Consider the following 25,590-nt stretch of genomic DNA (forward strand, 5'->3'; position numbering starts at 1 on the left):
AGGGTTGCCGCTTAGCTTGGACGAGGAGGTCAGTACGCCGTGGCTCCCAGCTCTCCGAGCATGCGCCAAAGCGCACTCACCGGCGGGCGAACGCCGGGAGGGACCTTCCTGACTCACTCATGCGCAGCCAGCCCCTGTCCCTTCTGCGCGTTCTCCTGCCTGCACAAGACCCTCCAGTCCAATAGGGGGCAGTGAGCCGGTCCTCACAAGCGTTTGGCGTCGTCGGCTAGCCCAGAAGCAGCCGCTAACCCGGAAGAAGTCGCGTTAAGCCGCTCTGGAGGTAGTGGTGGAGGCAGCTGCGAGTTTGGAGGAGGCTGCGGCACTAGGATGAACGCCCCTCCCGCCTTCGAGTCATTCCTGCTGTTCGAAGGCGAGAAGAAGTAAGTGGAGCTAATGGGGCGGGGGAGGGTCAGGCCTTCGACTGGCAGTTGGCAGCTTCTGCACATTCTGGGGCTTCTGCCCTCCTCTGCGAGGGGACTGGGGGGGACAGGGGGCGGAAGCAGCTTTTGTCTGAGCCTCCGCTTGCAAAGCGCTTCGTGCCTGTGTCTGCCAAACTTCAGAAAGCCCTGCCAGGCGGTGGTGACTCTTACCTTTGCAGATGAGGAAACTGAGGCTCAGAGAGGTTAGTAATCCCCCGGCTCACAGGAAGTGGCGGGCCTGTATTGGAGCCCAGAATGTCTGGCTCCGAAGTGCTTTTCCTCTGGGACCTGGCAGCCTCCTCTCTCCGTCTCCTAGCCGGCCACCTTCATTCTCCTTGCTGAAGCCAGAAAGAGGTGGCTCTTAGACTCGTATACGATCTCCATTCATGTAAAAGCGTCAGTGACTTCATTGCTGGCAGGGTCAAGGAAAGTGTAGTCTACTGTTCAGACAGCCTGGGCTGGGCTTTGCTTTTCTCACTTAAGGACTCTGTGTGTGGGCAAGTGAGTTAATCTGCCTGAGGGCCACTTTCATCATCTAGAATATGGGCTTATTACTGTATTAAATCATGAGTAAATCTAAGGGCAGATTAAATGAGGTAATTTATGTCAAGTGCTTAGTCCAGGGCTCAGCGTCTAGAAGACCCTCTTAAACATTGGCTTTTCAGTCTCTTAACAGCCTGGTATGCAGGGCTCCAGGTCCAGCCCTTGCCAGCCACTTCAGTCTCCCTTGAGAACAGTGCTTCTCAACTGGAGACCATTGTGCCCCCCGCCCAGGGGACTTCTGGCTATGTCTGCGAACATTTTTGGTTGTCATAAAGGGGGCGCTCCTGGCATCCAGTGGGTAGAAGCCAGGAATCCTACAATGTGCAGACAGCCCCCTACCAAAAAGAATTATCTGGCTTAAAGGTTGAGAAACTTCTTTAGAAAAAAGGAGCAGTCCAGAGTAGGTGAGGGTCCCATAGAATCAGAGCGTAACTAGGGTCGCGGTATACACACACTGCTGCTCTGAGTCAGAGAGGTCTTTATGGGATGAAGAGATGAAACAGGCTTCCAGGAGGTGGGACTCGAGCCTGCCTTGAAGGGCAGGGTTTAGACTCGGAGGGGAGGGGAGCCCCTGCCCCCATCTCTTGCCTCTGTCTCTTCCTAGGATCACCATTAACAAGGACACCAAGGTACCCAATGCCTGTTTGTTCACCATCAACAAAGAAGATCATACACTAGGAAACATCATTAAATCGTAAGTTCCAAGTCAAAGGCTCTCAGGGGCTATGTTTAATGGGGCTCTTTGAGGCAAAGCACAAGTTCCAGAAGATTTTCTTAAGTCTCTCTGAGCTACAAGAAGTCCTGGTTGCTTGCTCTGGCAGTTCACATTCCAGTACCTTTTCTTCAAAGGGCCACGCCGACCCGTATCTGTTCAAAGCCACACTTCTTTTTGGCTCATTTATCTGACTAAAGTAAGTGAACTTGCAGGAAAGCCGCAAGTAGACCTACTTGTTTTTGTGGCTTTCTTAGGTTTGCATGTTTAGACTGGGGCAGAAGCCTGCCTGGTCTCCTGGTGGAAGTAGGGGGTGGGGTTGCCCACCTGTCTGGATGACGCTTGCCCTGAGTCAAGTCACTGGTGCACTCAGGCTCTTTGGGGGCCTTGCTGCTCTTCTGCTGTGAGCCCAGTGTCCCCGCCTTGCAAGGGCCCTCCTTCATGGTGCTTGCACTTGACAGAGCTGCTGTGGAGAAAACCCCCGCGTGCCCAGCAAACAATACAGGCTTCACCTCACCACAGCCTCACAGAACAGGACCCCATGGCAGCAGCTGCCAGCCCGTTGTCCAAAGGACTTCTAGTTCCATTTTGCTAACTGCTTAGAGCCTGGGGCCTTCTTCCCCTGCTGCCTGTTTGCTGTGCCGGATGCTCTTTTTGAGCTAGGAATGGGGCTTTTGTGTTCTGGTTTACTGAACATTGGCTGGATTTTTACTGCCTAGGGAGGTCTTTTTGGGGTCATTGCAGGGTCCCTGACTTCCCCTGAGGAAAGAAGTTACTGGAAAACCTATTAGTTAAGGTTCTTGATTCTTATGGATGTGGGGGTGTGCATGGGCAGAGTCTCCATATGGTATACCTTCTCCAAAGTGTGTCTTACTTGAAGACTTTTGGGGGAAAAAACAACTAAAAAATGAAGTGCAGGGAACCACCTAGTGTCGGGCCCCAGCTACACTTGCAACGGGAAGACCCCTTGGCTAGGCCTGGTAAGCTCCAAGGGCATGAGGCCCCAGCCTTCCTCACGCTGCTCATCCCTGTATCGCAGACAGCTGCTGAAGGACCCACAGGTGCTGTTTGCTGGCTACAAAGTCCCCCACCCTTTGGAGCACAAAATCATCATCCGTGTGCAGACCACACCAGACTACAGCCCCCAGGAGGCCTTCACCAATGCCATCACAGACCTCATCAGCGAGCTCTCCCTGCTGGAAGAGCGATTCCGGGTGAGGAGCTGACATGCAGGGGGAGCGGGGTGGTCGGAAAGCCAGCCTGTCTGCCCAGAGCTGCAGTGTTGTCGTGCCTACACCTAGGGCCACCCAGGGTTGCTTCCTCTGACTTATTTGGGGGGGATGGAGTAGAGGTGGTGACAGCAGGGACTTCCACCATAGCTTCCCGGAAGTGTGGAGAAGTGTTAGGAGTTGAGACCTGGAGACTGCTGTCTGCATCCATGGACAGGAACCTTACCTAGTGCTCCAGGGTCTGTCTCCTTGTGTACTCTTGGGGTCCCTACTGCCCCCTTGGTGCTGCTCCTCCAAATCTCTTCACTGGTGCTGACCGCTTCTAGGGCATCTGTCTAGGGGGCAGCTCATCCTAGGGTGGGGTGACACCTGTTTAGGCAGGGGCCTCAAAGTCTAGACACACAGAGTGGGAAAGGTCCACAGCCTCTCAGATTTCAGCATGTGCCATATACTCACCAAGAAGTGCCTCTGTTCCACCGGCCTCCTGCCCCAGGCAGCAGGTGTGCTATAGAGAAGTGATGGAACAGGTGGGGCTAGCTCAGAGGGTCCCTCGGGTTGCTGGCTGCCCAGCTCCCTGGTTTACTGTTGCTGTTCAGTTTGTGGCTGCACTCTGGAGCCGTGGCAGCAGTTTCCTAGCAGACCTTGGTCAGGGATGCTGGGGCTGAATTTCCAACGCCCTTACCTGGCCATTCCAGCTAAGTGCGCTGCCTTCTTCCTCTGCCTCAGGTGGCCATCAAAGACAAGCAAGAAGGAATTGAATAATTCCAGAAGGCTGGAAGGAGTCTTGCTTGGCCAGTTCCTACCTTGCACCCAGCCCTTCTCCAGGCACCAAGTGGAAGACAGCAGCTTGTCCCTGGAGCAGCTGCGGGCCTCCCTGGAGATACCCGGAGAGCCCCTCACCCCTAACACCAGTGTGTCCTCTACATAGATTGCTTCATCTTCCTAATAAAGTATGGAGGAAAAGACCCAGATGTGAGCTGCCGCAGAAGTGATTTCACAGCAGATGGACTGTCAGGCTCAGTGGAGGCAGATGACCTGTCTCAGGGCCACTTGGGGGCCACATTTCAGAGTGGATTGGCCCAGAGACCCCGATTTCTGTGTGAGAGGGTGGCAGGAACAAACTCATTTTGGACCAACAACTGGGACCCTGGGGGCTGCCGAGAGGCCGTCTTAGGCAGAAGGTAACTGAAAACCCAGGTACTTCCATGAGTCTGTTCTGTGGAAGCCTCCCACATCAGCCTGCCTTACTCAAAGAAGCAACACCAGATGGGGCCCACAAGCAGCTCCCCGAGGCTTCTCTTAACACAGTAGAGAGTTTAATAAAAATATTCACTAATAGAAACATCTCTGTCATTAGCCCAAAAGTTGAATAAGTTAAGTCTTGTCCCTGGGACTTTGCGATGGAGGCAGGAGCTCCTGTCCAAGACTAGTGTCTCTTCCAGATGGCCACAATGTTGGAGTCCGTCAGGGCGGTGAGGTAGGTCAAGGTGGGGTTGGCCACCACTGTGTTCACCATGGTCTTGGTCACCGTCTGGCTGAGGGCTCGGGGCTGGGGCCACTTCAGGATCTGATGGGAAGAGAGCGAGGCTGGGCTTGTTCCGAGATACCACACACCAGGCCCCAGCAGGGGGAGAGGAGGTGTGCATACCTGTGTGGGGGCCTGCGGGGCTGCCGGCAGTGGGGGCTGCTGCGTCAGGACATGCCTAACATCATAGATCCACACGTTGCCCTCCTCGTCCCCACACAGCACAGTCTCCTCATCTGCTGGGACATAGACTGGAATGTAAGGGGGGCAGAGCTCTAAGAGGTGGAGGGGAGGATGGGTGTGCAGTGGGCTCACCAGGACAGGTGCTGAGTGACAAGTAGGCCAGCTTGGTGGGTGACCACTGGAGCCAAGCCAGGACCACCACGGCCACCGTGGGCTGACTGCCTCGGCCCACCCACGTCTGGCTCCAGCTCCACAGGCAGATGGTGCCCAGGCCATTCCCCTTGGAGGCTGTGGGGAGAATGGAGAACTGTGTCTGGGGGGCCCCTCTCCAGGCATTTCTTGTTCCACAGTGGGGACCACTCAGAAGCTCTCGGACTTAAATCACAGTCCAGGTAGAAACAACCCACGAAGGCCTTACCAGGGCCACCTGGGTCCCAGCAGGCCAGACTACCTAGCTCGGCTGACTCACCCACGACATCTTTATTCACAAATGCCAGCCCATCCACTCTCCGGCCAGATGCTTCGGAGCCCTCGGAAAAGATGAACTCCACTTCACACACCCTGTGGAGCCATGGAAGACGCTAGTCAGCTCTTCTCTTGCGTATACAAAGAACTTCTCATTCATTTAATGAAGCTTCTCATTCATTCAATGAGAACCATTCATTGGGCCCCTATTCTGGGCCCTGCCCTGTGTGGAGGGCAGAAGATGCAACCAAAAAGATCTGTTCTGGGCCCTGGAGGGTTTAAGCTTTGCCCTGGAAGGGGGAGCCAGCCCCTGAGTCAAAGGTGGTGGGAACTCAGAAGCATGAGGGACTGGTTCTTCCAGGATGGGGACTGGTGTGGCCTGGGAGGCTTCTGGAGAGGCTGCACTTCTGGGACCGAGCTGAGCAGGAGGGTGACCAACTGCCAGCAGGGTAGGTATTTACGGCTGAGTGCTGGGGCCTGAGAAAGGAGACTGGGTAGGGGTTTGCTGTGACCCTGAGGACAGTGGGGAGTGGCTGCTGAATATGTAGGGTTACACTGTGCTTGGAAAGGCTACCCATCAGCTGCCCAGAGTCCTGGAGAGGCTGCCTGGAGCAAGAAAGGCAGCGAAGTACCAACTGTGAGGAGAAGCAAACACTTGAGATGGGGGAGAGAAATGCCGCAGGATTTGGGGAGCTGGCAGACATGGGTAGGCAGGGAGGGACGGACAAGGCAGGCCCTGGGCTTGACTCCCAGGCATGGCACAGGGCTACCCCCAACACTTGGCTGGACAGCACCACAGTCTGCTGAGGCTTCCACTGCATCCCTCCATGTAGCAGCTACTTCATTCCTGCCACCCGCCCTAAAATTCTTCCCAGGCTATTCATTGCACTGAGGGTAAAATTCAAAATCTTACCATGGCCAGCAAAGGCAGCATACTCTAGCCTGAACAACCTTGCTACCTCATCTTGTACCATTTCCTGTGGTCTTCCAAACTGAGGTTAGACCCCCATAGACAACAGCCAGCTCTCCCCACCACTGGCCCTTTGCACATGCTATGCCCTCTGTGCACATACCTCTCTCTGCCCGCCTGACTCCCTTGCAAGGTTCACGCAGAGAACGTGAGCCTGAGAACCTATCCATTTGCCACTGGTCACCTCAGAGTCCCCTTGGTCTTCCTGTTCCTCTCTCTCAGCACCTTATTCTCTTTCCTTCATAGCTGACATCACACATAGGGGGAGGCAGGGGGTGTTAATTGGCCACCTTTGTTTAATGCCTGTCCTCTTCCACTAAGCTTGTGGGCTCCAAGAGGGCTGGGACTGTCTTGGGCCTTCCAGGTGGCATGGATGAGCCACAAGCCTCAACCTGCCCTTCTGAAGTCTGGTCCCTGCCCAGACACCATCCCCCCTGCACTCCACTAGGGGCAGCGTGCATGGTTTGGGCACCAACCCTGGCAGGTGTGCCTGGGGTCAGACATCTGGGCTAGCAGTTGTCTAGCTCCAAGACTCGGCTTTCAAGGTGTCCCTATCCAACCTCACCTTCTTTTTCGAGGCTGGTCCAGCCGCACATCCCAGCAGCAGCAGCCACCCTCACAGCCAGCCAGCAGATAGTCATTTGGGCAGGAGGCAACTGGGCAGAGGCGCAGGGGGGTAGAGGTGGTATCAAGTGTGAGGAGCTGGCTGCCAGCAGGTAAGAGGGAGAACATAAGGCAACGGACCCAGATGTCCACCCACCTGGGCAGCCAGCCCTACCCACCCCAGCCCTGCCCCAAAACATCACCTGGCCTGGAATTCGTAATCGTCGTTGGGTGTCCCGATGTCCCAGAGAATGATCCGCTTGTCATAGGAGGCCGCTGAGGAGGAGATGGGAAGGAGAAGTGGCCCTGAGGAGCTCCTGCTCCCCCTTGCAGGCTGCATCCCAGGCTGCAACCCCTTTGAAGCAGGGAGGGAGGGCCTACAATGCTACCTTACTCTAACCTAACGTGTGCCACCGCAGGCCTCTGCTTACACATCACCCTCAATGGGCTCACCACACCGGGGGTATCCACCCAGGTCACAGACAGAGTGGTCCAGGTTGTAGGGAAGCTCCAAGGCCACAGAGCAGGTTGGGGGAAAAGCCAGGATCTGAAGCCCAGTCAGTTGTCCACAAAGCCACACTGCTTCTACCATGTCCAGAGCCGACCTTGGCAGCCAGGAATGAGGCTGCCAGCAACGGGCTCCTTACCATCCCAAGGAGGGAGCACTGAGATGTCAGGCTGCAGGACAGGGGTGCTGGGGGAACCCTGGAGGGTGTTGGGAGAGGGTCTTACTGAAGAGCTGAGTCTCATGGGTAGGGCTGAAGCAGAGGGTGGCGATGGCCCTCTTGTGGGCCCGTATGACCCCGCAGCAGAAGCCAGCACGCACATGTAGCAGCCGGACCTGGCCCCGCAGGCCAGCAGCTGCCAGCACACTCCAGCGCTTCTTGTGGCCTGCCTGCGTGACCACCGTCAGGGCTGTCCAGGCCACCGAGAAGAACTCCTAGGGGGGAGGTAGGGTAGGGGGGGAGTGTTCACCATGGGGTGAAGCAATATGTGTACACACGCATGGAGGATCGGGCCTGGGAAACAGGCCCAGCATCAAAGAAAAAGGTCGCCTAGCGAGTAAGTGGTGCTCCTGCCCCTAGGAGCCAAGACTCTGCCCACCGCCCTGCATGAGCAGGGCCCTGGCACTCACCTCGCCAGGTGCCTTGTACTTGTGCAGTACGATGCCCGTCTGGCAGTCTATCACACACACGGATTCCCCACCACATGTGGCTACAGTCTGAGACGTGGCTCCTGTGTACCCTGTTTTGAGGGATCAGCCTAGTAAAAACATTCTCTGTAAATTCCCCCACTGCAATACCCTCCTCCTGGCCTTGATGGCATTTTTTAAGCTCTCTGCCCCTCCCGATTCCCCCATCCACCCAGGCAGCCCCCTCCCTCCACGTGGCATCCCCGACCCCCACTCCCATCGAGGCTTATTCTGCTTGTGCCCTGTGGCCTTTCCCCTCGCCCTGCTGGCCCAAGAATGTACCCTCCTCCCAGGCCGGCTCAAAGGCGCAGGCCCAAAGCTGCGTCTCCAGGTCCTGAGGGCTGTTGTTCTTGCTGTGGCACTGCAGGAAGTGCAGGGGTTCCAGCTTCAGGGCAGACTGTGGGCGCAGAAGGGGGTCACAGCTGCCCCCACCCTGGTTCCCAACCACACACTCCCTGCCACCTCGTTAGCTTACCCGGCTGCCCTCAGAGCCCACAGGGCTGCCCTCCACCTGGGCTAGTGGAGAGGTGCACACCCGCTTGTTGGGAGGGAGGCTGAGTGGGACATCATCTGGCCGTTTCAAGGCCACTGGCCTTGCCTGTGGGGCATGGGGGTTGGGTGGCAGGCTGAGTCCCTGGTGCCCGTGGGCCCATCTACCCGGGGTTTCTTTCTTTCCCATCCCAGGCTGGACCACATCCTCCCAGGGGTGCAGGAGGCAAGGACTGGCCTAGGCAGATGGCACTAGCTCAGGCATCACAAGTTGTCTCTTGGGCTTATTCCCAGGACCCCGCTTCCGTGCAGCCTCCCTGGGCAGCAAGGGCCAAGGCAGGTCCTTGGAGCCTAGGGAGCCTCACGGAACCACACTCACCCTGGACTCCTGGGCAGCTGTAGCTTTTGAGGACCTCTCTTGGATATCTGCTTCTTGCACCTGGGTCCCACTGGAGGCCACCAGCTCCTCAGAGATCATCCGCACCTGGGTGGGCCCAGGCCATCAGGAAGCGGGGCACAGTCCTGGGGGCCCCCAGCCCCTCCTTAGACACTCAGTCAGAGGGAGCTCGTGCTTCCTGAGTTGGGAAAGGGCCTTTCCACCCAACAGGGCTGCCTTTCCTGACCTGCCCCACTCCCCACGGCCTCTCATGGCCAGAGACCTCCAGGGCAGCTCTGGGCATGGGAGCCAGCAAGGAGCTGTGAGAAGAGATTCCCAGAACAGTGAGTGAGGACATACCCGCCACTGGGTGAACTCGCTGAGGGACTCGGGGCCGTAGCGGACATCCCTGACGGCAGACCTCACAAAGTCAGCCTGGGCCTTCTTAGCTCCCTCCTCAGGGCTCTGTGAGGCCACGAACTTCTCCCAGTGAGCTGTGACCTGGCACGAGAGGAACCAGATCCAGGCCTAGCCCATCCCAGCTCTCCTGGGCCCTCTGCCCCCAATCTCATGGCCACTGGTGTCTCAACCTCCCTGCCTCCTGGAAGCCTCCCTAAACCACAGCCTTAGCTACAGGATGCACAAATCTAAGCAATACACACGAGTAAAGCCCCAGAAGGGAGAAGCTGATCCAAGGTAAAGTTACTGTGAAAGTATGTCAGCCTACCCTCCAGGCCCTGCCTGCACACATGGAGGGTGGGACGCCCCCCTCCCAAGGATAAGAGGCCAAGCACCACAACCAGTCTCAGAGCAAATGTCAGGCTAGGGGCTAAGAGCCACTCGGTGTCAGGGCAGACAGCCCCTGGACGTCTCCCCCTCAGTGTCCTTCAAATGACCAAGCCTTGCTCCTCAAAGCCCCCGACTGCTCCCAAACCTCAGAGACACCCCCTTACCCTGCTGGTTAGCTCCCGGTTCAGGTTCTCCACCTGAGAGCAAGTAGAGGAAGCATCCTTGCCGTTGACCTTACGCAGATTGGGCAGGAGAAAGGAGACTTTCAGGTTGTCGCTGACCTGGGGGTCAAGAGAAGAATGGCTCGGGCTGCTGAGCTTGGGCACAACAGAGTGCCAGCCACAGGCATGGGGCTGCTGGGAGTGCTCACTTACTGTCAGGAAAGGGTTGCCCTCCAGGCTGAGCTCCTCGAGCTGTGGGAACTGGCACAAGGCTGTGACGTCCCCTAGCTGGTTGTTGGCACAACGGAGGATGCGCAAGTGGGACAAGCCCAGGTTGGCAGGCAGGGTCTCCAGTTGGTTGTTGGAGAGGTCCAGCTCCTGCAGCTGCTTCAGGCGGCACAGGAGCTTGGGGTCCAAATCCTCTGAGAGCAGCTTGAGCCCTGATAGACTGGGGTGGGGGTTAGACCAGGAGGGCTCAGGGGGTTAGGCAGGCCTCCCACTCCACACCTATGGCAGCCCAGGGTGCCTCCGAAGGCTTTTTCACCTGGCATTTCTTGTGCACGCACAAGCTCTCCCCAACACCCTCCTTTTTAAATTTTTGTGACTACTTTAGAACTCGGGGCAACTGGCCCCCTCCAGGATGCTTTTCCTGATCCTCTAGGTAGGGGGCTCCTCTGTGCTCCCCAGGCTCTCTATAATTATCTCAACAGGTTGCTCAGTTCTCTTTCTGCACGACTGACTGTCCCTAGCAACCCGGGCCCTTTTCGGGGTGAGGCAACTAGGGGCCCACCGGCCCAACTCCTAACAAGAGGACGGCGTTTGGCCCAAGTGATTAGAGACTCCGCCTAACAGACAAGGCGATAAGGGTGCGGGGCAAAGATACTCGTCTCTCTCCTCAACCGCCCGTGGACCCCCGGCCCGCCTCTTACTCCAGGCTCCGGATCTTCCCCAGACGGTCGCTCTTGGGTCGCCCCCGCTGCATTAGCAGCCGCGCCGAGAGGGGGCCCATAGCGAGGAGGTGCGGCCTGCGATGACCGTATCTGCGGTACCAGCGTCCGGCTGAGCCCGCGACTCCCGGAGTCCCGTGGTGGCGCCGGCGGCTGACGGAGCCCAGGAGGTGGCGCCGCGCGAGTCCCTCAGTGGCGACGACCGGAAGGAAGCAGCCCCGCGGGCCTCGTGCCCCCAAGCGTGGACTACAACTCCCAGCGACACCCGCGGTCCCGCGCCTGCGCACTGGCCGCCAGGACACTGCGATGGCGGCTGCGGTGGTGGCGGCCCCCGAGGTCCTTCGGGAATGCGGCTGCAAGGGCGTCCGGACTTGTCTGATCTGCGAGCGGCAGCGCGGAGGTGATCCTCCCTGGCAGCACTCCCCGCAAGTAAGGGCTGGGAGAGGGGGCGCGCCCACAACTGCATTCTTCATGTGGGGAAACTAAGGCCCAGATTGGACTTGAATACGGGCCCCGGATCAAACCGTGTTAGGGCCCTCCCAGTGGGGACTTTGCGGGGTGAGGAATTGCGGGCTTTGAGGAGTGGGCTTGGAGTGGGGAAAGGTCTAGGACGTGGGAGCAGTCCGACCCCTGGGACCGGGAAGTCTGATAGCAAACTTTCACGTAGCCCTCCCGGGTCTGGGCCTGGGACCTTCACGGACCCGGGGAGAGACGACATGGAAAGAGGAGAGGGGGCTGAAAACCAGTGCAGAGGTGCCCAGCAGGCCTTGGACGTAAATGAGCAAGGAGAAAATTAATTAAAATTAACGAAAAAGGACTCAACCTTTGAACTGGGCCTGGAAGTATTTTAGTTGGTTGGAAGGGCTTTCCAGCTGGGGAACTGATTGGGTAAAGGCCTGGGGTAGAGGTGGGTGCTTGGAAGGTGCGTGATGCTTCAGGTGAGGGAGATGAGTTCGCTGGGGCCTGACCACTGAGGGCCCTGTGTGTGGCCAGTGGGCAGGCTGGACTTACCCTGAGGGCCCTGGAGAGCTCTTGAAATGTTTTAAAGGAAGTTACATGTGAATTTTAGAATAATCTTGGGAGCTGATAGCAAGGCAGAAAAGCCAGTGAAGAAAATGTTACAGTGTCCCTGTTAAAAGTGCAGAAGGTCCTGTGGAAAACAGTATGAAGTTTCTCAGAAAACTAAAAGAATTACCAGGGCTGGCTGAGTGGCTCAGTTGGTTAAGAGCTCGCTCAAGAGTGCGAGCCCTGAGCAACTAGCAGTTCGATTCCCTGCTCGAGGTGAGCTGCTGCTGAGCTAACAGGTGGCAGGATGGCTCAGCTAAAAAAAAAAAGAAGTAGAATTACCATATGGTCCAGGAATTCTGGGGATATATATACAAATAGATTCAATATACAAAAGAATTGAAAACAGGGTCTTGAAGAGAGATTTGCACACCCATGTTCATAGTAGCATTATTCACAATAGCTAAAATGTGGAAGCAATCCAGGTGTCCCTTGACCGATACATGGATAAACAAAAAAGTGATACAATAGAATATTATTCAGCCTTAAAAAGGAAGGAAATTCTGATAAATGCTACAACATGGATAAACCTTGAAGACATTATGCTAAGTGAAATAGGCCACTCACAAAAGGACAAATGCTGTATGATTCCACTTTTACAAGGTACCTAGAATAGTCAAAATCTAGAAATAGGCTGACCGGGTGGCTCATTGGTTAAGAGTTGGCTTGGGAACGCGAGCTCTGAGCTCTGAGCAGCAGGGCTGCCGGTTCGGATCCCACATGGGCCAGTGACGCTGCACCCTCTACAGCTAAGATGGTGAACAACAGCTTGACCAGGAGCTGGGCTGTCGTGAGTCACTGGCGATGGCGTAGGCTGCAGTGGGCTGTCATAAGCTACCGTGAGTGGTTGGCAGGCGAGCTGCTGTCCAATGGCCTGCGGCTGTCATATGGCTGGCAACCGATCTGCCTCAGCCGGGAAGAGCGCAATGATCACAATACCAACATGGGCCAGTGAAGCGCTGTCCTCCACAACTAGATTGAAGAACAAAAAGGACAGCAACTTGTCTGTTCCCCTTCCCCGATTCCCCAACGCTGTTCCCTCCCCCAATTCCCCAATAAAATCTTTTTAAAAAAAAACCAAAAAAATCAGAGTTAGAAGTAGAACAGTGGTTACCAGGAGCTGGAGGGAGGAAAAGGAAGAGCTGTTTAATGGGTATAGAGTTTTAGTTTTGCAAGATGAAAAAATTCTGGAGATCGGTTGCACAACAGAGTAAATATACTTAACAAACTGAGCTGTACACTTTAAAAATTATTAAGATGGTAAATTTTATGTTATATATTTTACCATAATTAAAAACTGAAGGGGGAAAAAAAGTGCCAAAGGTCTGAACTGTGCCTGTGCTAAGGGGTGTGGAGACACAGGACATTGTGGGGGTGGCACCTTCCCAACCTAATGTCTGAGGGACGAGCAAAATGTCCAGGATGACTCCCCATTTTTAACATGTCCCATGTAAGGTGCCAGAGACAGAGGACATGGTGGTTTAAAGATGGGGTGGTAGTATGTCACATCCAGCGTGGCAAGGGCAAATGGGTTTCTCATGAGGGGCGGTGCAGATTGAATAAAGTACAAGAGACAAAAGTAAGATTAAGAGCGAGACCAAGGGACTCAGCCAGAGAAGACTGAGCCGCCCGAATCGGGTCAGCGCATGGCTTTTAATGAGAATTTTCAAAGAAGTAAAACTGCTGTCAATCAAATTAGCATCTGTTTGAGGTCTGTGCCTCAAAGCCTTTTCTATTAACATATCCCATTGTGTTCCAGCATATCCTATGCCTTCACACATCCGCCACATAGCCCCAGGACACCTTGTTACTGTGTCCTCCCAGAGGAGATAACTATTATCATTCCAATAGGTCCCAGTCACCTGAGACACTCCCTCAGAGAGAGTTTCCTGCCCCGGTCATACCGAGACTTTTCTCTCATAACTAATGGCGTTAGAGGCTAATGCAGGGGGGCGTGGTATAGGAATCGGCTGTCAGGCAACAGTAGTAGTAATGCCTATGGAACATAAAGGGGGAGGAAGCAGAGTTAATTGGTCAGGGAGGACCTCAGACTGCCTTGTGGATCAGACAAAGTCAAGGTTAACCTAGCCAGGAGCTCCAGAGCAAAAGACTGTCCATTAGAGGAGACCCAAGTTGTGCAGAAATGGCCAGGCCCCTGCTGAGTCACTGGCTGGGAGCTAGCTGCCTGAGACGAGGATGGCCTCCGCTGGAAACCTGAGGCAGATCCCAGAGGCCCTGCCGCAGGAGATTGTCACCCTGGCACTCCTCGCAGATGAGTGGCAAGATCCCTTTTTTTTTTTTTTTTTGAGATTTTTATTGGGGAATTGGGGGGAAGGGAACAGCGGTGGGGAATTGGGGGAAGGGAAACAGACAAGTTGCTGTTGTTTTGTTCTTCAGTCCAGTTGTGGAGGACGTTGCTTCACTGGCCCAATTTGGCACCATCATTGCGCTCTTCCCGGGCGAGGCAGATCAGTCGCCTGCTTCTGGACAGCCGCTCACTGCGGCTGCTGGCCGCTCATGCTGGCTGCTGGCTACATACGGTAGTCCATGGCAACCCACTGTAGCAGGGGCTGCAGCCTACGCCGTCGCTGGCGACTCACAGCAACCCAGCTCCAGGTTGAGCTGTTGTTCAGCATCTCAGCTGTAGAGGGCAGTGTCACTGGCCCTCATATGTGGGATCCGAACTGGGGCACTCTGGCATCCCAAGCCAGCTCTTAACCATCGCGCCACTCGGCCGGCCCGCAAGATCCCTTTTTTGAAGGGAAATTCAGGCAGTGCCTCTGGCTGCCACAGAGGAGGGCAGGGCCCAGAGACACCCTCACCTGGGCTGGAGAGGGCTTGTCCTCTCTGGCCTCCCAGCATGTGTTGCTCATGCCCTGGACAGCTCTAGGGCCTCCGCTTTAGGGGTAGCATATTTCTCAAACCCCTGGTCTGGGCTGGATGCTTTTACACCTGTCCTCTCCTTTAGTCCTCATGAGGCTGGGGAGGACAGAAGACACCCTGCAATGACACAGGAACGGTATGGACTCCCAGGCTGTTCCCCAGCCGTGCAGCCTCGGGCTAGTTCCTTCACTTTACTGAGCCTTGGTCTCCTCATCTATAAAATGGAGAATGAAAAATGGACATGTGGACGCTCTTCCCTTTTACAGATGAGGAAAGTGAGAGGGCCTTTCCTAAGAGGCAGCCCAGGCAGGGGTCGGCCTCCCTCTAGACTCCAGCTGCCTTCCAAAGTGGTTACAGGGGAGGATGAACCATTAAGCTGAGGCTGCACCCAAAAGGGCCTCTGGAGGGCAGGCTCCAAGGGCTCTAGAACCCCCGTCTTTCTTTTGCAGAAAACACACCGTTTCATTTACTACTCGGACACTGGTTGGGCCGTAGGGGCCGAGGAGTCTGACTTTGAAGGATGGGCCTTCCCCTTCCCCGGTGTGACACTGTTAGAGGACTTCGTGACCCGAGAGGAGGAAACTGAGATGGTGCAGCTGATGGACCGTGAGCCCTGGAAGGTCTCTCAGTCTGGACGGAGGAAGCAGGTAGGCTGGCCCAGAGCTAGGGAGGAGGGTCGGCCGGACAAAGAGGACAGTCATTCTGCTGGGCCCCTTTGCTCACCTCCCACTCAGCGTTCTCCTCTGCAGCCATACCAGGGGCATTCACAGCCTGCTTGACCTGCGCACCTTCCCAACAGGTCGCAGGTGAACCAGGGCTCTAAGGCATCTCAGCTCTATCTGCCCCCTTCGCCCCAGCTGGCCTAGTGCTTGTGACTTTCAGGGAGCATTTCTTGAAGACTGCCAGATACCTTCCCATCCAAATTTCTCTCCCTGTCAGTTTCGCGTATCCCCAGGCCTCCAAGTCCCAGACCTCCCTTTTGTCGGAGATCACAGCTCCCTCTCCCTCAGTCCTGCTCCTCTCTGTCTAGCTCACTCCTTCCATTGCTCACCTCCAGCAATCCTTGTCCCCACCAGGACCTGTGGGCCATCCATCCAGCTACCTTTTCACTTGCCTTCTTCCTCCCATGGTCTTTCCTTACCCTGTACCACGGCCGGTTATTACAGTCACTTCCTTGGGTGCCCCCTCGCCCTTTTGCCCTTCACTTCGTCTTACTCTTTCTGCTTTACCGCAGCCCTGGTCAAGTCCAGCTTCCCCTTCCTCAGACTCACGTGCAGCCTGCTGGCAGATCTCCCCGGCTCTAGGCCCTTCCTGCTCCCGCAGCCATACCGACCTCGCCTAGGTCATTGCTCTGCTGCTCTCCTGCCAGACCTCCTCTTTTCCCTCCTCACGCTCCAAAGATCACCTGCCTCTCTGAGAAGACAGGTGCGTCTGCACACCCACCTTCCCTGGCTGGGCGCTGTTCCCTTCTTGCTCGTGCCCAGGGCTTCTCTTTGAGCCTTCTCCAGCTGTGTACTGGATGCCGTCCCCTTCTACGCGGAAGACCTTGTTCAGCATTGCTCCCCTTTCTCCCCAAGATGAATTTTGCCTCGACTGGATGCTTTCCACCAGCCTACTAGTAAGCTCCATCTCTCATCTCCGCAGCAGAATTCCTCAAACGCGTTATTGATTCTCACTGTCTTAGTTCCTCTTCTCCTGTCCTGCTTAACCCACTCAGAAACCACTTCCATCACTGACCTCTGTGCCCTAAACCCAGCGGCGGGTTCTCAGACTCAGCTCTTGGGCCTCTTCTCTTCCTGTTCCACACACCTCCTTGCTGATGTTAGCGAGTCACGGCCCTGCACACTGTCGCTGTGTCTCGGACTCCAGTTCCTGTCTCCATCCCAGGCTTCTGCTGTTCAGGCCCTGAACTGAGCTTTGGGTCTTTGCCCACACCTGCACCCCCTGCAGTGTCCCCATCTTGGCAGATTCCATCTTCCGCCTGCGCAGCCTGCAAACCGTGGATCTCTCCGGATTTCTCTGTCTCTCTTTGGTAATTTCCTTCAGCTTTCTTCCTTCAACACCTATCCTGAATCTGAGAACATCCCCTCCCCTCCACTGCTACCACCTGGATCCCAGCCCTCGGTTCCCTTGCCGGGATTCCCGCAGGGGCTTCCTGCCACAGCCCTCACACTCTCTTCAGTCAGTTTTCAACAGAGAGGAAAGTGACTCCAGTGATGCCTCATCAGATATGTCACTGCTCTGTTACAGACCCTCCTGGCCTCCCATTTCAACAGAAACACAAAGTCCTTACAATGCCCGGGGGTGCCTTGCACTGGCCTCCAGCTCAGCCTTTGTTTCCGCTGCTGCTCTCTGGTGCCTCTCACAGCAGACACTCCAGCCTCCTCAGGGTTTCTTAAAGCTCCAGCTCCTTGTCCATCTGCACTCCGTGTCAGGCTGTCCGCCTGCCACTGCCTAGGGTTGGCCTGCAGGAACCAGCTTGCCCAGGCACTCATGCCACCCTGGGAAAAGACAGATAGTTCCACCAGATGGAGCTCCACTCCACTAAGGGCAAGAGTTGGCTGAGAAATGCTCCCGTCTTTCATCCCTTGGGCCACAAATTTGAGGCGTATTCTAGAAGGCTCCTCCCTAATTGTGTGTGTGTGTGTGTTTAGGTTTGTAGAAGAAACCACATATCCACCCACTGAAATGTACAGTTCAGTAGTTTGGTTTTTAGTAGATTCATAGTGTAGTACAACCATTACCACTATCTAGTTCTAGAACATTTTTATCACCCCAAAGGGAACTCGTGCTCGTTAGCAGTCACTCCCCATTCTCCCGTCCCCAGCAACCACTAATCTACTTGCTGTTTCCCTCGATTTGCATGTTCTGGACACTTCATGTAAATGGGATTATATAACGTATGACCTTCTGTGTCTGCTGTCTTTCACTGGGCAGAATGTTTTCAGGGTTCATTACTGCAGCATGTGTCGGTGCTTCATTAATCTTTGTGACTGAATTATATTTCATTGTGTGGATATGCCACCATTTGTTTATCCGTTTATTCACTGGCGAGCAATGGGTTCTTTCCACTTTTTGGCCATTGTGAATAGTGCTGCAATGAATATTCACGTGAAAGTTTCTGTGTGGACATGTGTGTTCAGTTATCTTAGATGTGCACTAGGAGTGGAGCTGCTGGGTCACGTGGTAACTGTCCGCCTTCATGGTTCTGAACCCTGCTTGTGCCCAGTGTTGCCCACCTCGATGCCGCCGCCTTGGATTGGCCTTCCCTCCCTCGCTGCATCTTGTCCTGGATATACTACCTACACACGGGCCTTTTGTCTGTAGCTCTGCTTTCTGGGGGTACCTGGGCCAAGATGCCCCCCAACACTTCGCATCCCCCTTCCCTGCTTTATGTTTTCCTTAGCTTTTGCTGCCATCTGATATTTGTTGTTACTTATATCTCTACAGTGCCCGCCTCTTCCTGCTGGCATGTTAGACCTATGCAGTCAGAAATTTTTGCTTTTCTGGGTCACTGTGATTGAATTCTTCAGATCTAGTCTGTGATACCTTTTCTGTAAACTCAGACTCTTCTCCACGTCCTTTTTGTGCTTATCCGCCAGGACTACGGCCCCAAAGTCAACTTTCGGAAACAGAAGCTCAAGACGGCTGGCTTCCAAGGCCTCCCCAGCTTCAGCCGGGAGGTGGTGCGGAAGATGAGCCTCTACCCCATCCTGGAGGACTTCCAGCCTGTGGAGCAGTGTAACCTGGACTACTGCCCGGAGCGGGGCTCAGCCATCGACCCCCACCTGGACGACACCTGGCTGTGGGGAGAGCGGCTGGTGAGCCTCAACCTGCTGTCCCCCACTGTGCTGTCCATGTCCCGGGAGGCACCCGGCAGCCTGCTGCTTTGCCTGGCCCCATCTGGCTTCCCGGAGGCCTTGGTAGAAGGTGTGATGGCACCCAGTAGGTCTGTCCTGTGTCAGGAGGTGGAGGTGGCCATCCCCTTGCCCCGCCGCTCTCTTCTTGTGCTCACGGGAGCCGCGCGGCACCAGTGGAAGCATGCCATCCACCGCAGACACATTGAGGCCCGGCGCGTGTGTGTCACCTTCAGAGAGCTGTCGGCAGAGTTCCGTCCTGGAGGGAAACAGCAAGAACTGGGGCAGGAGCTCCTGCAAATCTCTCTCTCTTTTCAGGGGAGACCCATGTGAGCTGCCTCCCTGGGGACAGGAGCTGGCACTGGGCCTGGCCAGGGGCACCAGCTCCAGAGTTGACCCTTTGCCAGGATTAAAAGGGGGGGCCCAGCACAAGGGTCTTTCTTCTCAGCTTACTAGGTTTCCGGAGAAGACTGCTGACATGCTGACACCACGGAACTGGTTTGATGGGGATGTGCCTCAGGTCAGTCCCCTTTGACCTGCACTGTGGCCACTTGTTTCAGTTATTTGTCACAGTTTGAGGGCAGTAGCATAATTTGAATTTAAAAAACATTAGCACCACTTAAAACCATCTTCTCTTTTATCCATCTCTCTCAGTGAGGTTTGCCTATACTCCCCCCTGCAATCCCTCCATTTGGGAAGCGTGTGGGATTGGAAAACAGATGTTAGAAGATTTGAGGTTGTTATTTCAGATTTCAGAACTGGTGACAGCTCCTGAGTCAGACTCTGCTTGGGTCACCCTTGACCCCTTAGGGTGTGGGGTGTGGGGTGTGATGAGGACAGGGGGATATTCTGAGAGTCTGGTATTTCTTCTCACCCATACTCACCCCCCCCCCGCCCCCGCCCACCCTCATGTAATGGTGTTAAAAAGTAGGAAAAGTCTCTTAGCTCCCAGGACAGCACAAGGTGGTTCACCTTCTGGTGCTAGTGCTATGGGGGTGCTCACCTGGATGGGCAGCTGGCCCCTGTGCACTTGTGGCCAGGTGAATAGGCTGTGGAGGTGGAGGGTGGTGGCAGTGTTCCCTGCGTGGCCAGCCCACTCTCCTGCTGCTTATATGACAAAATACACTTGGCTCACCAGCCACATGCTAGGAGCCAAACTTGAGGGACCAGCACCCCATCACAGCCTGTAAAGTTTCGCAGTCGGCACTGGTCTTCACAGTCACTCTGGAACTTGCTGAGAGCTCGCAAGTTAGGGGAGCCACTGGCCACTGCACTGCTTGTGAAGTGGCATAGCAGCTGCTCAGCCACTGGCTCAGACAGGAAAACCCTGGGAAGACCCAGTGCAGGTGCTGCTTGGGCTCCTAGTGGCTGCATGAGCCCAGCTGCCCAGTGTGGGGTCAGCTCAGTAAGAGCAGAAGGATGGAGGACAACTTCTTCCCAGGCTGTTGTAACCCCCAGGCCCTCACAGACCCTCCCCTGGGTCCTTCATGCCGAGCATGCAGATGCAAGCCTGCCTGGGCCTCCAGCTGTGTGGGCATGCACACCGGGAAGTGTGGAGCCACTGCCCTGACAGGCTGGGCCTTGGAGCAGCCCACCCCTGGATGCCGCCTGCATGATGCTCTACCAACAAAGGGCTCTGTGGGAAGTGGACATTTGGGAAACGCTGCACCCCAAGACTTATCAGGGCAAGGCCTGTGAAGGCTGGGGAGTCATTCTGGGGAAACCTGTTTCCCTTGGAATCTCCCAGTGCTTGCCAGACGATTGACAGGTTGGCCGTTCCTATAATTCTGCAGAGCACACATAAGAAACACTCCTTCAGGGGCGGCCACTTAGCTTGGGTGGTTAGAGCGCAGGCTCATAACACCAAGGTTGCCAGTTCGATCCCCACCTGGGCCACTAAGATGTGCCCTCCACACTAGATTGAAAACTACTACTTGACTTGGAACTGATGGGTCCTGGAAAAACACTGTTCCCCAATAAAAATTAAAAAAAAAATTTTTTTTAAAAGAAACACTCCATCACATTATAGTGAAGTTGGTGATGAGTTTGTCCTTGAAGCTACTACTGTCCTCGAAGACTTCTGGGCCCCAGGTGCCCACTGTCTCACCAAAGCTCCCACTGGGATGGGGCTGGGGGCTGGCCAGGCTAGGGTGCTCCCTCCAGAGCTGCTCTTGGGTACCACTGCGGCCGCTGCCCTGGATTTTTCTGAGGGGCTGGTCCCAGCAGCTGCAGCCTGAGGGCACAACCCTGTATTTTCAGTGGCCATTCCTGCATTCAGCACTTTCCATAAGTACCAGACATTTCTGGTACAGATCATGTGGTCTGTGCTGAGGCTCTTGCAGCCTCAGACTAGGGGAGGCAGAGCCTGCGGGAACACACTCATACGGAAGCATTTTCTTCCAGAGTAAGTCGGGATTGGCCCACATTCCTCAGCCTGCCCTGCTTCCAAAGGATGTTGAGGAAACCCGGGGCCATTCCTAACTGGGAGGGGTTGAGCTCAGCTCAGGGAGCACCCCCGGTTATTCCTGTTGAGACTTGCGCAGGACCTGCCTGTGTTGTGTCCCCAGCATCCGCCTGGGACATGGATTGGAAAGGATTCTGCACAGTCTAAAGGCCTAGTGCGGAGTCTCTGGGTTCAGTCCCGTCCCACCTCGCCCCTCTGGGCCTCACCAGGCCTAGGTGGACCCTACCCCTCAACCTTTAGGGAGCATCCAAGTCAGGATTGAATCTTCTCTCAGTAGGTCAGCTGGGTGGTAAGGGGGCCCAGCCACAGCAGGCTTGCTGGGCTCAGTGGGAAAATGGTCCACAGACAGCGTTTGCTGGCCTGGAGCTCACCAGAGCCCAGGCCTGGGGAGCCCTCCCTCTGGCTGCAGTAGCAGCCTGGCCTCCTGTATTGGCAGGACTTTTCCGTATAGTGGTGACGCAGCTTTGCACACCTCATTCCTAAAGGACAGAAATTCTTTCCTAGGAGGGGGCTGTACCTCAGTAGGCAACTGTTACAAAGCAATGTCTGGGAGCGTCCTTGAGAGTGCGACCTTGCCGAAGTTCCTGCTGCCTAGCCGGACTCCTGGCCCCAGCCCAGAGCCAGAGGTTCCTGGGGTTGGAGAAAGCCTAGGGGACCAAGCTTTGGTGGCTCCTCTCCTGGAGGATGTGCAGGCCTTCGAGCCGACCCTGTCCAGATGGCTCTGCTGGCACTCACTCACACGCGGAGCTGTCCCTGCTGTTTCAAATTGGAAAGGGAGGGCCCTGCTTGGGAAAGGAAGCAGGCAGAGGTGCTCTGTTCTCTTGGGGCCCCCACTTGGTAGGAGCCTCATGGGGTCCTGTTAGGACACTGGCTGGTGATCAGCAATTAAGAGGTGGCAGGAGGGGCTTCCGGATCCAGGATGCAGCGGACGGACGCCGGGGAAGGACAGGGGCTACCCCTTGGATCCCACCAAGAGCAGAGAGAGTGATTCATAGCATGTTTATTCAGCTGAATCCAGAGCAATTGTTTGAAAAATTCGTAAAGAGGCCAGGGGTTCTGCACATCATACATGATCCACAGTGTCATGCATAATGAATCAGCACAAGGCAGGTAAGGACTGCAGATGAGCCTCCATCCGCTCAAGCGTCTGTGGTTTTATCCTCCACAGACCTTCCTAGAAGACACTGAAATACATTCTGCCCTCACAGTTTCTAAAATAGGAACACTTGAGTTTTTGAAATTTCTGGTCAGGTACTAAAGGGAGATTGTGTTCCACTTCGGAATGGGCCTCAAGTATCTGCGGGCATGTCTTATGAGCACCAGGAAGGCTCTGCTCAGAGGGAGACAGGGCAAGCCCACGCTGGCCCCGTGGCGGCCCATGGCGCCTCAGCATGGAGGGCCCACTACTGGAAGACTCCTGTCAGGTTAAACCTCCAGAATCCAAATCTCAAGCCTGTAATTTGCCAGCCCCTCCCCTCAACTGCCCAGCTGAATTGTTCCTACAACTCCCAACTAGCAGCTTATCTTCCATCTCCCGACAAGCTCCAAGGCAACCCTGAGGTGGTCCGTCCTCCCCAGACCCACAGTCCTCTCTGCCTCATTCCTCTAGAAAGGCCATAGCTGGGAAAGCACTCTGGAGGACAGAAAAAGAAATGAGAACATGATTCTCCCAATCAGTGTTTAAATGTGGTATGTGGCGTTTTTCCTACCCATGTGGCACTGTCATTGGGCACTTAGTGTCTGACCCTGATGCGGCCAAGCCAGAAGCTCTGCTCACGGATCAGGCATAACAACTGGCCCCCACTGGTACTGGGGGGTGTGCCTTCCAGTCTCGGAAGCATGGCATTCCCATGGGTCTAGCACGTGGGGCAGGGGCACCAGATGGCCTGAGACCGTGGGCAGTAGGAGTGAGTCCAGCGTGGCCCCTCTCAACAGACTCAGGCCAGGGTAAGGGCTTGCTGCCTGCTCCCAGCTGAGGGGAGGAGCCAGCCTGTCTTGTTACTGCCAGGACACAAAGTGGCTCTTGCATTAATGCTCACATTCTTTTGCAAAGCAAACGTTAAACCAGATGAGTCTTTTCAACAAGGCTCTGGGAAAGAGGCGCCATGCGCTACAGAGCAAGCAAGTCACAACAAATGTATGCGAGAGATACAAGGGACACGCCCTTTGGAAAACACCAGGGCACTGCTCTGGCGGGACACCATGTCCAGGCTTTCCATAAGTGTCACCACTGAGACGTGATTCTCAGCACAGCTCACAGAGGGCCCCTCAGCATTTCGGAATTACATGTTCAGTCTCACCAGTCACATTCCCAGAAACCTCAACTGGGCCAGCCGGGATTTCTTGACACAGGCAGCCCAGGCTCCACAGACATTAGGCTGTCGACAGAAGTGCCAGCATGAAATCCAATGATGATTTGTGAAAAAACGAAAAGGCCTTCTCCAGGTGGCTATGCGGTTTTTCAAAGCAGCTCGAAGGACATGCAAGCTAAGCTGTAGCCCGTATGTGAACAGCTCAAGAACACAGGCTAGGGCTACCAAATGCCTTTATTGAAAACACACGCACGACAGTAAATGTGTGAGCTGGGCCCCGGCGTGCGGCTGAGAGGTCTGGGGGCCCAGGAGGGAGGAGTATATGGGGTCATGCCTTCCCTACAGTTGCCCCACATCATAAGCAGGACCCGGTTTGGCCAGGGCTGGCCCTGGGGCCACCACCACAGACCAGACCAGGCTAAGCCTTCTTGTCGAGACAGGAAGTCCCCTAGGCCACCTTTCCTGCTGCCTGGCACTATGGGCAGCAGGGAGAGGGGCAGGCTTTGCTGCCTGAGTGCCCCTGGCCTTCGTAGCCACAGCCCAGAAGGGTAGCTGACTCAGGCTCAGAGGGCATTCTGTGGCCAAGAGACCTCTGGATTGCGGGCCCTTCCCAACCTGGAGGGCTTGCTCGGTTTGTGTGGCCAGGGCTCCAGTCTGACTGGGAAGAAAAAATATGAGCCCAGTGTGCTTTAGAGCACCCCTCAGTTAACAGCCTCCTCACACAGGGTGCCCACAGACATGCCTTCCCAACTGCCAGGCCTCCACTCTTGGAAGTCTCCCCCAGGCCCTGACAAGTCTGCCACCTCCTGGGGCACCTACCACACCTGCTCGGCTGACAGATTCCTGCCTTCCCCTAAGCCAGGCCGCCCAACTCCCTCCGGAGCAGGGGAGGGAAGCACCAGGCCCAGCTGTAATCCTGTGTCCCATCTAATCGCCACAGTCCCGCCACCCCCCCACCCCCACCCCCATCACAGCAGGCTGTTACCATCAGGCTGCCATGCAGCCCACTGCAGGTGTCACAAGGCAATCCTTCTCTGAACTCACAGCTCTACTGACTCTCTGGGCCTCCACCAGGCTCGCTGCACCCCTGGCCGTTTGTTCCATGCCTCTGAGATGACCACAGGATGGAAGCCCTGCCTCCTGTCTCAGGAAGTCCCCAGGGCCAAGGACTCAACCTTTCTTTGCCCTACGCTCTTAGCAACAGTCTGTCATTTAACAAGGATTTCCATTTTCTGAGGAAAATGATCCAGGTTTTACAGCATTAAGACAGGAGTAAAACTTTGGTCTTGAACAATCTGGCAGTGAGTAGGCAGCCTCATGAGCAATTTACATTTTTTAACTTCCCCCAAAAGCAGGCTCCCAGGAGCCCCTGGGGGAGCCGAGCTTTCACACGACCTGCAGGCTGCGCTCGTGCCCATCCAGCTGCACCTTGAGCTTGTGCAGCTCCTCGATCTCGCGGTTGTGCCGCTCCGTTTTGTGGCGCACCAGTGAGCGGTAGAAGTGGATGGTGAAGACCACAAAGATGAGGCCCACAGGCACCATGATGATGGTGGACACGAGGGCGGCCTGCCAGCCTGTGTGGCCTGCAGGGCCGGGCGTGGAGCCGGGTTGGTGGCGCGCGTCCACAGGCAGGAACTTGATCCAGCAGAGCAGCACGACCTCAGCCAAGAAGAGCAGGATGCCGAGCACGGTGGAGAAGCCCCAGGCCAGCTCGATATAGGGGTGCATGCGCTCGTGCGGCGACTCGCTGATGGAGTTGAGGTTGTGAATGTTGCTCACGGCCTCCACGTTGGGCAGGATGCATGTGCTGATGAGCAGGGCGAAGAGGTGCACCGCCACCAGCACAGTGGTGCAGGCGCTGAAGGCAATGAGCAGCGGCCGCGGGTACTGGTACTGCGTCTCCAGCTGCACCTCCACCATGGCCACCTGCAAGGCAGAGCGGACGCTGCTGGGCTGGCACCTACGCTCCAGCCTCTCACAGAGCACAGGGCACCCTCCCTCCTTGCTGTTCACCTTTTCTAATTAGCTAACGAAGATCTCACTGAGAAAAAAGCTAACAGTACAGAAGAGACTAAAGAAGCACTGGGTAGGGCGGGATCACCCTCCGGGTGTATCTGGGGTACTGAGCTACAAGCCAGGGCAGAGGCCCCCCTTTACTGGGAAGATGTGGCTTTGCTGTTGATATAAGAGCCAGGCTGCAGGGTGGTTTAGCTGCAAAACAACTGTGGTTTTCAAAAAAATAAAAACTGACCTTTCAAAAGGTAGGGAAAAAAAAAGTAAAAACAGGGCCGGCCGAGTGGCACGATGTTTGGGAACTGGCTTGGGACGCCAGAGGGCCCCGGTTCAGATCCCACATATGAAGGCCAGTGACACTGCCCTCTACAGCTAAGATGCTGAACAACAGCT

The 25,590-nt window shown here is 55.6% G+C and overlaps 4 protein-coding genes across 7 annotated transcripts in view; 2 read left to right on the forward strand and 2 right to left on the reverse strand.

Moving 5' to 3' along the window:
- The first annotated feature begins 233 nt into the window (after nucleotides 1-233).
- On the forward strand, nucleotides 234-3,869 carry POLR2J (RNA polymerase II subunit J). Its single transcript, XM_019646922.1, has 4 exons — nucleotides 234-380; nucleotides 1,567-1,656; nucleotides 2,714-2,888; nucleotides 3,630-3,869. Exons 1-4 carry the CDS (start codon nucleotides 328-330, stop codon nucleotides 3,663-3,665), a joined length of 354 nt encoding a protein of 117 aa, XP_019502467.1. The 5' UTR covers nucleotides 234-327; the 3' UTR covers nucleotides 3,666-3,869.
- Nucleotides 3,870-4,202: 333 nt separating this feature from the next.
- Nucleotides 4,203-10,819, reverse strand: LRWD1 (leucine rich repeats and WD repeat domain containing 1). Of its 3 annotated transcripts, none has more exons than XM_019646920.1 (15): nucleotides 10,586-10,819; nucleotides 9,870-10,104; nucleotides 9,660-9,776; nucleotides 9,067-9,207; nucleotides 8,710-8,814; nucleotides 8,317-8,439; nucleotides 8,124-8,238; nucleotides 7,785-7,894; nucleotides 7,382-7,589; nucleotides 6,853-6,925; nucleotides 6,612-6,752; nucleotides 5,081-5,172; nucleotides 4,744-4,899; nucleotides 4,552-4,664; nucleotides 4,203-4,470 (listed from the first exon to the last, which is right to left on the reverse strand). In XM_019646920.1, exons 1-15 carry the CDS (start codon nucleotides 10,663-10,665, stop codon nucleotides 4,330-4,332), a joined length of 1,950 nt encoding a protein of 649 aa, XP_019502465.1. In that variant the 5' UTR covers nucleotides 10,666-10,819; the 3' UTR covers nucleotides 4,203-4,329. The 3 variants fall into 3 exon arrangements, with proteins under 3 accessions (XP_019502465.1, XP_019502464.1, XP_019502463.1); XM_019646919.1 differs by having other exon boundaries at nucleotides 4,552-4,667; nucleotides 10,586-10,805; XM_019646918.1 differs by having other exon boundaries at nucleotides 4,203-4,664; nucleotides 10,586-10,805.
- A 51-nt stretch (nucleotides 10,820-10,870) lies between these two features.
- On the forward strand, nucleotides 10,871-19,046 carry ALKBH4 (alkB homolog 4, lysine demethylase). Its single transcript, XM_019646921.1, has 3 exons — nucleotides 10,871-11,032; nucleotides 15,001-15,198; nucleotides 18,154-19,046. Exons 1-3 carry the CDS (start codon nucleotides 10,910-10,912, stop codon nucleotides 18,739-18,741), a joined length of 909 nt encoding a protein of 302 aa, XP_019502466.1. The 5' UTR covers nucleotides 10,871-10,909; the 3' UTR covers nucleotides 18,742-19,046.
- Nucleotides 19,047-21,856: 2,810 nt separating this feature from the next.
- ORAI2 (ORAI calcium release-activated calcium modulator 2) overlaps nucleotides 21,857-25,590 on the reverse strand; it is a 19,289-nt gene continuing 15,555 nt past the window's right edge. For both annotated transcript variants that reach the window (XM_019646939.1, XM_019646938.1), the window contains exon 3: nucleotides 21,857-25,110. In XM_019646939.1, the coding sequence (XP_019502484.1) occupies nucleotides 24,571-25,110 (540 nt within the window). In that variant the 3' untranslated portion in view covers nucleotides 21,857-24,570. The remainder of the gene's footprint in view (nucleotides 25,111-25,590) is intronic.

The sequence above is a fragment of the Hipposideros armiger genome, unplaced genomic scaffold (genome assembly GCF_001890085.2).
Source record: "Hipposideros armiger isolate ML-2016 unplaced genomic scaffold, ASM189008v1 scaffold_107, whole genome shotgun sequence".
NCBI lineage: Eukaryota > Metazoa > Chordata > Mammalia > Chiroptera > Hipposideridae > Hipposideros > Hipposideros armiger.

Excerpts from the sequence above, each read along its gene's own strand:
- LRWD1 (XM_019646918.1), bottom strand. The coding sequence starts at position 10,665 with ATGGGCCCCCTCTCGGCGCGGCTGCTAATGCAGCGGGGGCGACCCAAG. Across the intron at positions 7,895-8,123 it reads TGAGCCGGCCTGGGAGGAGG|GGTACACAGGAGCCACGTCT; the intron begins GTACATTCTTGG and ends CCCTCAAAACAG. Across the intron at positions 7,590-7,784 it reads AGTACAAGGCACCTGGCGAG|GAGTTCTTCTCGGTGGCCTG; the intron begins GTGAGTGCCAGG and ends CCTCCCCCCTAG.
- POLR2J (XM_019646922.1), top strand. The coding sequence starts at position 328 with ATGAACGCCCCTCCCGCCTTCGAGTCATTCCTGCTGTTCGAAGGCGAG. Across the intron at positions 1,657-2,713 it reads CTAGGAAACATCATTAAATC|ACAGCTGCTGAAGGACCCAC; the intron begins GTAAGTTCCAAG and ends CCTGTATCGCAG. Across the intron at positions 2,889-3,629 it reads TGCTGGAAGAGCGATTCCGG|GTGGCCATCAAAGACAAGCA; the intron begins GTGAGGAGCTGA and ends CCTCTGCCTCAG.
- ALKBH4 (XM_019646921.1), top strand. The coding sequence starts at position 10,910 with ATGGCGGCTGCGGTGGTGGCGGCCCCCGAGGTCCTTCGGGAATGCGGC. Across the intron at positions 11,033-15,000 it reads CCTGGCAGCACTCCCCGCAA|AAAACACACCGTTTCATTTA; the intron begins GTAAGGGCTGGG and ends TTTCTTTTGCAG. Across the intron at positions 15,199-18,153 it reads AGTCTGGACGGAGGAAGCAG|GACTACGGCCCCAAAGTCAA; the intron begins GTAGGCTGGCCC and ends CTTATCCGCCAG.